The sequence below is a fragment of the Poromitra crassiceps genome (genome assembly GCF_964638095.1).
Source record: "Poromitra crassiceps genome assembly, chromosome: 3".
Classification (NCBI taxonomy): Eukaryota; Metazoa; Chordata; class Actinopteri; order Beryciformes; family Melamphaidae; genus Poromitra; species Poromitra crassiceps.
The window spans coordinates 49,533,657-49,546,084 of NC_139625.1; the positions used below are offsets into that span (position 1 = coordinate 49,533,657).

The 12,428-nt window shown below is 42.4% G+C and overlaps 2 protein-coding genes across 2 annotated transcripts; both read left to right on the forward strand.

The window, feature by feature from the left end:
• Positions 1-341: 341 nt before the first annotated feature.
• LOC310773129 (G-protein coupled receptor 4-like) lies at positions 342-1,226 on the forward strand (the record flags this gene model as incomplete). Its single annotated transcript, XM_083633044.1, has 1 exon — positions 342-1,226. One exon carries the CDS (start codon positions 342-344, stop codon positions 1,224-1,226), a length of 885 nt encoding a protein of 294 aa, XP_083489170.1.
• gpr65 (G protein-coupled receptor 65) lies at positions 1,188-3,171 on the forward strand (the record flags this gene model as incomplete). The annotated part of the gene is given in 3 exon segments (XM_083633045.1): positions 1,188-1,312; positions 2,200-2,876; positions 2,879-3,171. Coding segments are annotated over 2 exon segments (948 nt in total). The 5' UTR covers positions 1,188-1,312; positions 2,200-2,221.
• Positions 3,172-12,428: the final 9,257 nt, after the last annotated feature.

Genomic DNA, 12,428 nt, shown 5'->3' on the forward strand with positions numbered 1-12,428 from the left:
ACATGCCAAAACCTCCCTTGTAACTTGTAACAAATGTTCAGCTGAAATTTAATCTTTCAGATGACCTGGACTGACCGCACAGTAGCCTATTATATAGCCAGGATTGTTTATAGCTTGGCAGAGAATGAATGGGAAGTATTTGCATTGCAGAGAAGCATCACAAACATCCTTTTTTTTTATCACCGGACCATGAACACAAATATGCCAGTTGAACACACAGCTTCCCTGTCTGTCACTCTGGGTACATTCATCACCGGGTTAGGATGGACTTACAGGCGTCCCTCAACCAAACCAAGGCCAACATATCTTCCTGTGCAGCAGACAATTGGGTAGCACAGCACATGTATCCAGCCGCCTATTCTCTCTTCTTCATCGTGGGTTTGCCAGCCAACTGCCTGTCTCTGTATGTGGCCTGGGTGCTGATGAGGAAAGGAAACAACCTGGCTGTGTACCTGGTGAACCTGTCCATCTCTGACCTGCTCTACATCATCTCCCTGCCTGTGTGGATCGAGCTGTCCCTGCGCCGGCCCGTAGGGGACTTTCTCTGCAGCTTCGTGGCCGTGATCATGTACAACAGCTTCTACGTCGGCTCCGGCCTGCTTTGTTGCATCTCGGTCGATCGCTACCTCGGCTTGGTCTACCCTCTCCACTTCCACAGGGTCCGAGAGGTGCAGACATCGGTGGTGGTGAGCGCTGTGGTGTGGTGTGTGGAGATAGCCGTCCACATTCTCCTTCTTGACCACACAGGGGCGCTGCAAGATTTCTCCTCGAGATACATGTGTGAGGAAAAGATTCCCATGAGCCAGGCGGACGCCGACCTGGCCCTCACGCGGGTCATTCTGAGCTTCTTGGTCCCTCTGCTCATTATGATCTTCTGCTACCATCAGATCATGGTCTCGCTGGGAGAAAGCCCCTCCCTTCTGGCTGAGGAGCGCAGGAAAGTGGGGCTGCTCCTGGTACTCCTCCTCCTCACTTATGTGGCGGCCTTTGTCCCCTTCCAGACCGTCATGCTGCTCCGGGCCATGAGGGAGCCGTCGGGCGGCTGCATGTGGGGCCAGAGACTCAGACATCCATACATGGTCACGGTGGCTACCACCACGCTCAACAGTGTGTTGGATCCTATCATATACTGTCTAATCAGCCCAAGCGCTCGCACAGAGATGAAGAGAGCTCTGGACAAAGTATGGGACGTTTTTAGGCAGAGAAGTCCGAAGAGCTCTCATTAATCCAGTTGCCTAAGAACTAGGTTTTATTTTTTTATTTTTTTTACTACTGATGCCAAAAACATGGTTTGAACATGCCAACTAACTGAGTGAGTACTGAATGTTCAAAATACTGTCGTGTTTTTGTTTGTTGTTGTTTTTTGTTGATGTTTCTTGTGACTCTGTGTTGACGTTTTATTGGATGAATCATTTCAATTACATTATTACTGCAACTTTTGTATGTGCACTGCAAACAAATCACAGTAACACAGCATCTCATTCTCTTCAAATAGTGTGTCTAATATACTGTAAAAAAAATACATATCTATCTATTGGTAGATTATTTTACTTCAATAACAGAAAATAATAATTAGTAATACAAGTTCATTTTATGTTGTTTTTGTGGGTGAATAATTTCGCATAAATTCGGCTATAACAAGGTTAATATGTGCTCCACTATATGGAAACACAAGCAGGTGTCCTTTATCACAAGACAGACAATAATGTCAACATCAGCTTAACTTGAGCCTGTGTCTGTATTGACACACTGACAATAACGACTAGCACTTCTCATATAGACTCTGTGGCAGAATTCAATCTGCCTTGTGCTTCACGGCCTGTCACCTACTAAGTGACCAGCGGCTGCATGGTAGTCAGGAACAACGACGAGGCGGCAGTGGCTGTCTCTTCCTGTTTCTTTAAGCTGGTTGAGGAAGCAATGCAAGACGAGCCAACTGATTAAATTTGCTCTGCGTCTCGATTTTAACATTTTTAATAACAGGCATGAATTTTACATGTGGAATTTGGATTAGCCGAAGCGCAACTGAATAAAGTGTGAGTACAGCCTCATTTTGGAGATTTGTTCCTGAAATGTGCTTATTTTGATGATATTCTATAGAGATAACACTTGGAACAAATCACTAATTTGACCTTTCTTGTCTCAACGTATTGTAAAGATATTCATCTGTATTCTTTCATTCCTTTGTTTCTTTACAAGGCGGGTGTGCACCTGATCTGTTATGGAAAACTTCAGCCTTGCCACCAATCAGTCAGGGTGTTTCCCGCATGAGGGAGCAGAGACGAGGAAGCCGTTTCTATTCTTCTACCTGGCTATCATCATCATAGCCATCCCCTCCAACTCCTTCTTCCTGTATGTGTCCTGGCAGCACATCAGACAGAGGAACGAGCTCGGTGTCTATCTATTCAACCTGGCCCTCAGTGACCTGACTTTCACAGTTGGCCTCTCTCTGTGGCTGGACTTCCTCTGGCAGGGTGTTTGGGTCCATGGAGGCTTTGCGTGTTTGCTGTCCGTCTACTTTCTCTTCACCAACTTTTACACTAGCGATGCCCTCCTCTGCTGCATTGCCATCGACCGGTACTTGGCAGTGGTCCACCCGCTAAAGTACATGTTCTTGCGGAAAGTTGGCACTGCAGCAGCCGTCAGCGTTGCCATTTGGGTCTTGGTGGTCTGCTTCAACGCTGCCACCATCACCTGGGAGGACTACTACTACTACAATGAACGCAACATGGTGTCTGTGTGCTTCGACATCTTCCAATTGTCAGAGAATTTGGCTCGGGTAAACGCAGTGCGTTTCGTCCTGGGGTTTGTCGTCCCTGTTCTGTTGGTGGTCTGCTCCACCTGGGGGATCTCTGAAGCGGTGAGGTCCAACCGGGCCACGGAGAAGAGGAGCGAAAGCAGGTCCAGAGGCTGCTGGGGACGGTCCTGCTCTGCCTGGGGCTCTGCTTCGGGCCCGTCCATGTCATGATGCTCCTCCGCTCGCTGCTGGATGACTGCGGGAGCGCCGCCTGGCTCCTCTATCCCTACAAGATCAGCTTAGCCATCTCAAGCCTCAACTGCCTTCTAGACCCGCTCCTTTACTGCTTCATCACTAGAACAGGCAAGGCTAATGTCACGCAGGTTGTTCTCTTTGTTCAGGGAAGAAAGGTCAAAGGTCAAGGCATGGTGTAGCAGGATATATATATATACAACACATGCTTACACCTCTATCATGAGTCATGCTGATCTGATGCAACTGTCCTCGGGAAGTGTATTTGTCATACAATCTTCTTAGTGACCTCATCAACAATTTAAAGTATACTATATAGATAGATAGATAGATAGATAGATAGATAGATAGATAGATAGATAGATAGATAGATAGATAGATAGATAAGGAACCATTTAGGAAGTATTTTATGTTCACATTTTCCTAGCACAATGGAACTACAATGTTTTATTTTATTAAACTGTCTCCATGGCCCAAGCAAAGAAAAGAAGGATTCTTTGGCGGGCAGACTACTAGAATGCCCTACTCGAGTATTATTCCTTTGCTGATATTCTACTTATGTAGAAGTAAAAGTGCTGGTGTTCAAATCTACTTTAGTAAAAAGCAAAAATAAGCTAATTTAAATGTACTCAGAAAAAGTAAGTTTGTTTTGAGAAAAGAGAGTATTAGTGATCATTTCCATGCATTAGGACAGACTAGATTCCATTAATTGAAAAATTTGGAAACCTGCCAAATAGTGCACACAGAAAGTAAAGCCAGATTACTCTTCTCTTCTTTGCTGAATGGTTCCACAATTTGTCAATGTTCAATGGTCTGACAGTTTCTGCTGCTTATGGAGATATTCTGTAATGGATGTGATTTAAAATGTAGCTAAGTACAATAATAATTATAATTCAATAATAATTATAATTATAATAATAACAATAATTCAGTAAAAAAAAGTAAGTAAAAGTAAAATTACTGGTTTGTTTACAAAACCCATGCCTCTTGTCATTGGACACTATAACACATTTGACTGTGGTGTCACTTCAGCTTTTTTGTCAGACTGCTTTGTATTTTTGCACAGACTGTACCCTAAATAACACGCATAACACGCAAATGACACACATGCAAGGGCATTATTTGCATTTATTTCCCACGGTAGATCAAGATCATTTGTCTGCATTTTTCTTTCATTAAAATATGTTTCTGACAGTTACATGAAGTAGGCTTACTATTCTTTCAAAGTGAAAAGAAAATCCAATAAAATAATTAATCAATAGGTAGCCATTCTTCTTTATATAATATTTTATATTACCCTATACAGTACATTTTTATAATGCTTTTCACAGTTGCAAGTTGTAACAAGGCTTGACTGCACTATAGACAAACCTGGATATCTGAAGCTCTCTAGTGGACAGTTATGGAAGTGCAGAAAGCTGTTGGTCCATTTCATAAAACCAGACTACCTCATAACGTTTACACTCCTATTGGATTATATCTGATATAAATGTTTGATCTTCAGTATAGCATTCTAGTGATTAGATTTGAAAAATACAAAGCACTTCAGAAATTGTTTGAATACATAACAACAGAGCAGTATTGCCCTGTTTTTGTACATTGTACTTATCTTTGTCATTATCACTGCATTGTACTGGATTATTGATACTGCAATAATACATGTATCATTTGATTTGATTTGATTTGATTTATTTGACACATTTTCATAAAAAAACTTTACAAAAGTAAGGTGTAATAAAAAAACAGTCAAGGATTACATAAAAAAGCTTACGCTTATTTCCATTATGGTCCTTGTTGGTAAAGGGGAAAGGGGAGGAGGGAGGCACAGATGTACTCAGACAACATAAGTTCAACACAATTCACTAGCAACACATAACATACATTAATCAATACAACTACCTTAAAACAGACCCCAGCCTATAACTAATGTCCCCCACTGAGCCATTTTTTCACATTTGTCTTAAATCTGCTTAAGTTACTCACTACTTTTATCTCTGTTGGTAAGCTGTTCCAGAGTACTGCAGCAGAGTAGACAAGAGTCCCTGTATACGTGCAAGTTGTACTTTCCTGGTACAATGTCCGTGGGGCTCCCTCTAGTGGAGTATGTGTGTGTGTCTTTAACCCTTTTAAAATAATCGCTAAAATAACTTGGGACTTCTCCATACACTGTCCTGTGTATGGAGGATCATATGTCACCATCATATGTCCTCTATTATCTCTATGAATAGCAGCATGGCACCATTCCCAGTGTACTGTAGCTAAAAGATGGTTGATTAATGGTAGGCTATATGTACAAACTTTCACAAAAAACAGGAATACAGACACACACAGATGCACACAAACAAAGACACACTACATACACACACACACACACACACACACACACACACACACACACACACACACACACACACACACACTTGTATCAACATTCTCTAACACTATTCAGACTAGTATCCATGTGATGCCTTGATATACTATCTCACTCCTGAAGGATGAAACAAACAGATAAGAGAAGCCAAAGACTGCCCTTATCACACAAGGGGAAGGCCATATTCAATACAAGATGTTTCATATATTCAAATGCCCAATGTAGGCATGCTCTACTTGATCTTGACTTATTTTGACAGATACTTGGAACAGCTTCAGAAGTGGGTAAACTTGCAAGTTTACTTACTTTTCTCAGGTATTCAGAATGTGTTATGAGAGTGATGTCAGTAAGGGGAGAAAGAGAGAAGAGGACATGTGCTGCTCCAAGTGAGTCTTTGTCCTGCCTCCCCATGTCAGATAATGTGCTACAGTGTGAATAACCTGCATCAGCAGAACTGGAGGCTATAAAGCTAGCCTGAATGCCCATCGTCTCACCTTACTCTGTCCTTGACTGTGTGAAAGACAGCTTTCTTTATATGTAAAGTCAACGTGCAGAGATGGAGATAATTGAAGATCAATAGGACTCCTCTCTGTCTCGTCATCCCAGTGTCTATTGAGTGCTGGCAGAGTTTCAGCCGTGGCACGTGTGAGAAAGTCTGCTCCAATGATGGAGTAATGGGACTGTTATCTGTACAGATGATCAGACTGCTTCAAACTGCTGTCTATCCCCATAGATTATACCAACAGCTTTTTGGAATAAATAAAAGTGATCCCCCCCTGCCCGTTTTCTCCCCAATTTTATCCTGTTTTCTCCCCAAATGTACTTGGCCAATTCCCCCTGCTGTCCCGGGCGTTGCGCCACCTCCTCTGCTGATCTGGGGAGAGCTGTAGACAAGCACATGCTCCCTCTGATACATGTGCAGTCACCAGCCACTTCTTGTCACCTGACAGTGAGGAGTTTCACCGGCAGGACACAGCATGCTATTCCCCCCAGTTCCCCTCCACCCCGAACAGGTGTACTGACCGACCAGAGGAGGCACTAGAGCAGCGACCAAGACACATACCCTTAATCCGGCTTCCCACCTGCAAACATGACCAATTGTGCCTGTATGGACACCCGACCAAGCCGGAGTAACACAGGGGCTCGAACCTGCGACCCTCCCCACTGAGCAATATACGTCTTTAGACCTCATATCAACCTTGCCTCTATGGTTTAGCTCTGATATAGACCAGGTTAGACCAGTATTTTGGGTCTACGTTTAGTCGAGTTTTAGACAATGTTTTAACAACTTCAAAAGACATTTAAAAATGCATTTCACCTGTAAATGTGTAACAAAAGCACTGTATACCCTTTTTTGTTTACACTATAACTTTTTATTTTTGGTCGTACACGGATTCCCCACTGAGCAGTGGTTTAGCTCTGATATAGACCACGATTAGACCAGGATTTTTGGTCTACGTTTAGCCGAGTTTTAGACCATGTTTTATAAAATGCATAAAACCTGTAAATGTTTAAAGCGCTTCACACCCCCGCGTGTTTCCAGTAGGTTATAACTTATATACTAATAATTTTTGTCATATGATTCTGTCACTGCAACCCAGCAAGCACGGATGGACCCGTGCCTGGACCAATCAAGAGAGCCCGATACTAGGGATGGGGCCGATCCGATCCAATATCGGTATCGGGTGTCGATATTGGCACTAATTCCCGGATCGGATCGATCCACATTTTTTCACTTCCGATCCGATTCCGATACCTGAATTTGGATATCTGCTGATACCGATATTATGCCGATACCAATATTTTTCTTGAATATACAGTATAGGCAAAGATTTGGCCAATTAAAGATTTTTTTTAAAATATACCTTGCAAAAAGCAGACAAAATTAAGAAAATATACAAGGCAAAGAAGGATACTATTATACATGGTAAAATGATGGCCAGCGGGCCTATGCGGCCCGCGCTGGAATTGAAAAAAAAAAAAAAAAAAAAAGGGGCGAAAAGAAATGGAAAAATACGATTCCGATCCAATCCGTGAATTAGTGCCAATATCGGCACCCGATAGCGATATTGGATCGGCCCCATCCCTAGTATCAGTCCAAGGTGCCATTCTGTTTGAGTGAACAGATAGCGCAGTGGTTAAGGTGTTGGCTTGCCACGCTGGTGACCCGGGGTTAAATCCAGGGTCCAGCAGTATTTTATTTTTACATAGATGTTTATTCAATGTCTAAAAACATCTAATAGAGACGTCTATTAGACGTTGAAATGACGTCTAGGCTAAGACTAGACGTCTACTAAACTTTCAATTTAAACCTTCAATAGCCTTAATCTAGAGTAGACTATCCATCTAGAGACAAATAGACATTGAATAGACGTTTTATAAACGTCTTTTAGACGTGAAATTGCTGTGTTGGTAGGTAGGGAATCTATCGCTGCACTATTTTTTATAACCGACTGCAGCACTCGGTTGTTATTTATTTATCCAGGAATGGCATTTATATTTAACACGCAATGCCATTCCAATGCTATGCTAAACCAAAGTTATGATTTCTGTTCATGTACTTGTTTCATTTTCAGGGTGCAGCATGACGAGCCTTTGAAACTAAAAGTTTGAACTAAACAGGGCTTCAGTTAGGTGTAGGGATGAAACAATTACCGGTTTAATGATAAACCGTGATCAAATTCCTGGCGGTTAGTATTATCCTTTAAAATTTTAATTATCATCATTAAAACTGTGTTACCGTGATACTGCACTTTGAAAAACACGGTAAATACTGTCCATCATCAACCCAAGTTAACAACAGTCGCATGCAGGCATGTAGCCTTGGGGAAATGATTTCAGTGAGTGTATCAGTACTTTTTGGGTCTGAGTTTTCAATGAAATTATTTCAGTGAGTGTTTGTGTATCAGTACTTTTGAACATTTTCAGCACATTTTAACACATTCACTGCCAGACGTTTTTTACGTTTTTTTTTTACTGTAGGTAGGTTCTGCCAGAGGGTTTTTTTGAGGATTCTGGCTCATCTTTCAAGACCCGAGGATTCTTTTCTGCTAAGATTTTGTGAACACACAATATCTCAAAAGAACTAATATAATGTGTGCTTTCTCTGTCTAAAAGAGTTAGTTTGTAGAGTTAGTAGTTATGTAAGCATTAGCAGTTGAATACAGCATGGTTTCAGCGTCAGAAAAAATATTCTGAGATAAACGGCTTTTTGTGAAATTCGATAGAACAGTCACTTTAACCATTCATTTTTAGCATCAGTAAGACGTCAGACATCTAAACAATAGTTTTGAACAGTAATTTCCTCCATAACAGCAGGAAACCCCCCTCTGCTTCCAACTCCTCCCTCCGTGTGTGTCTTCTTGGCTGCAGCGGCCGTGTCACAAGCTCGTTTCTGCTGCTGTAACCTCGCGTCACCAGTCTCATTGCTTTGCTGCTGCTGTGCCTGTCTGCGCGGCCGCTCTTTGAGGAAGTCTGGATGGGCTCGCTCGCTTCGGTTGAGAGCTTTGATGAAGCTTTTGCGATTCTGGTCATATTTATGCTGCGTGTTTCAAAGTGTGTTCCACCCGTAATCTATTATGCAAATTTGCAATCCCGCACCGCCAGCAATCAGCGCGAAAACGAAAGCGTTTTTCGCGCAGTGTCAGGAATGGCTTCCTGACACTGCTTTTTGCTTGCCTTCCTCTAGTCAGGAGAGCACTGTCGCCACTCAGTGGGTCGGTAAAATAGATTATACACATTCAATACCTCCAATTCTGGCATAGGAGACGTAAAAGGGTTAGATCAACGTCCCACCGTCAAAAAAAAAAAAAATAGAATTTTCAAATTTTTTACGTATTAACACATTAAGTGCCATAGACGACCTAACTCGTCTTACATAATCCAGCGCTTGAGTGCCAAGGACGAGCTAACTCGTCTTACATAAACATTTTTTTTTTTTGACGGTGGGACATCAATCAACCCCTTTTACATCTTCGAGATAACTATTGGAGCAAGAGAATGTGTATAATCTATTTTACCGACCACTAAGTGGCGACAGAGACAGAGAGAAAGCCACAGCCACGGACCCGTGGACCAAAAGCAGCCGCCTCCCGCGGAAATGGCTTGGCGATTTTACAGTCAGAAACGAAGGAGCCTCATTCTCATACTGTAGGCGGGGACGCTTCGCGCTGCTGCGGTGGGGGGTTCCAGAAATGGACTGGGTGAGCAGCATAAAGCCTAGAGTCGCACGGGGCTTAATCGGGGCTCTCAAACCCAAGAGACAGTGAGACCTATCCACACTCGCTGCCAGGGAGAGGCTGCTCAACTCGCTGGAAACTCGGAGACACACACACAGAACGGACAGAGATCCCCTCCCCCCAGAGCCGCGGAGCAACGCGCGAACACACACACACACACACACACACACACACACACACACACACACACACACACACACACACACACACACACACACAATACAGTATACAGACTCGCCCAAAGGCACCCACAATCACAGGCAGGTGACTATTCTGCTGAATTTCACAAAACTGCGATTATCTCAGCTTGCTGTCTCATACGCTAAAACCATGCTGTACTCAACGGCTAATATCTACATAACTACTAACTCTGCAAACTAACTCTTTTAGACAGAGAAAGCACACATTCTATTAGTTATTTTTAGATGATTGGTGTTCACGAAGTCTTAACAGAAAACAGATCCTCGGCTGTTGTAAAATGAGCCAGAATCCTCAAAAAAAAACCTGGCACAACTTACCTACAGGATTGAAAAAATGGCTGGCACTCAATGTGTTAATACGTCATTGGCAGTGAACCGTTGGATTTTTTTTGACGGATTAATACGTCATTGGCAGTGAACGTGTTAACAATACCGGGATAATAATACTGACAAGCGTGTTCATTTTGGTAATCGTGATATGAAATGTTTATACACAATTTACACATACAGTTTCATCTCTAGTCAGGTGGCACAGCTACATTTGGCCTGATCCGAGCCCTGGCAGCTGTGGCCAGCACTGGCTGCTAGCAGGCTAGCAGGCTAGCAGGCTAGCAGGCTAGCAGGCTGTGGGAACAGTCTCAATCAGGATACTCCTACACAAACACGTGCTGCAGAGAAAATCTCACCCAAATACACACACGCGTGCTAAAAATGGAAACAGATGGACACATATAGCAGTTTAGTGAGTAGTGTTGTAATAGCATTACATAAGCTTTATCTCGTGTAAATTAAGAATAGAATGCGAGAGTTTGACTAGAGTTTTATGGATAGACCAAGCTGTCAGTATAGAGTCCTTTATTTGCTTTAATTAATGCCTTCACTCAATTTAGGAATTGCAATCAGCAATTTGCTCCGACCATAAAATGTATTTACTGCATTGAACATAGAGCAGCAATTATAGTGCACTAATATTTCCATTCTCATTTATGGTCCTTCAGACATTTTTGTCTCCCATGTAATTATTAATTACGTTAACGGCTTTATGGAGTCTGCCTTTGAAGATGTATTTTCCCACAAAACATGTCTCCTCAACTATCTTCCCATCTGTCCCCCCCAAAAAACATCTCTTGGGAACTGTGTGTGTGTGTGTGTGTGTGTGTGTGTGTGTGTGTGTGTGTGTGTGTGTGTGTGTGTGTGTGTGTGTGTGTGTGTGTGTGTGAAGGGGGGGGGGGTGCCTTATAGATTGGAAGAGCACTAACTTGTTTCTTTCTCACCTGCCAGAAGTGCTTTTAGCACAGTCTGACTCAGCGATAATGACAGTTATCTTTGTCATTGGATAGGAAGCTCCTTGATTCACTGCGACTCCCTCCATAGAATCTGAATTTCTAACACTGTCAGCTGTTTGTGCAACAAAATGTTTCTGTGACAAATGCAATGTTAAGTCATCTATGACCTTTATCGACCTCTATAGGCGGTCAGTAGGAAGTGCGACATTATTGGACCTTCTCAACACAAACTCTGAAACGAGGATTACGTGTTGTGGACACAAATTATGTGAAGATGACTTTCCTCCACCACAAATTGGATTATTATGTGACAACAATAGCAATACCATAACTGCATGCACTGCACTTTTGTCTTTTTGTCTTTGTTAAAACACACACACTCCAGTTAAGTATAGTGGGATATTCCACTTCTAGTGCAATTTTGCCACTTGTCTTTAAGATCAGTCATTTGCCACTGCATCAGTATAACAGAGAGAGAAGTAAAAAATAAAATGAAAAATGAAAATACCGGTAAGCAAATAAAGTAAGAAAAAAGTGAACATGTTTTTTTTTAGGGTTTGTTAAGCCCTCCCAACTCCAGGCATCTTATTTCTAGGTTTGTGTGTTTGTTCGACGATTGCATTAAGGCCCCCACTGAGAAGATCAGAGAGGCGTGGCAGGGGGAACTTGGTGTGATCTGTCTGAAATCATATGGGACAGGAGTCTGTGGTCCAGCTTTGCTCAGTTAATAGCAGACATCAACTGATCCAATTTAAAGTTGCTCACCGTTTTCATTACTCCAAGCATAGGTATATACACAAGATATATCCTTCTGTCTCACCACTATGTGATAGGTGTTGGGTGTCGGAGGGCACACTGCCCCATGCTTTTTGGTTTTGCCCTTCACTATCAGGATTCTGGGCTAAAATATTTGACTGGTACTCTAAGGCCTACAAAATAACCCTCCAACTGGAGGCGGAACTCGCCATCTTTGGCTGCTTGGAGTCCTCTTTGCTCCTCCCAACGGCCGTGCAGCAATCTCTGACACAGAGGATGACTGTTGCCAAGAAACTAATTCTGAATTAGAAAATAAAATATTCCTCCTCTCCACCTTCTTTTCAGCTGTGGCTGACAGACATGGTCTCAATTATACGTATGGAGAGTCTCAGGTTCCAGAGGGCCAATTCATTGAGGAAGTTTTTTGTTATCTGCGACCCGTTCCTGATCTATTTTGATCAGGCTAAAAATGATAATTGACTTTCTTTTGGATGACTGGTAGCGCCACTTTGTAGCATTGTAATGTTGAATGTACTGTATGTATATATGTATTTTTTTCCTTTTCTTCTTTTTTCCTGTTCTTGTTTT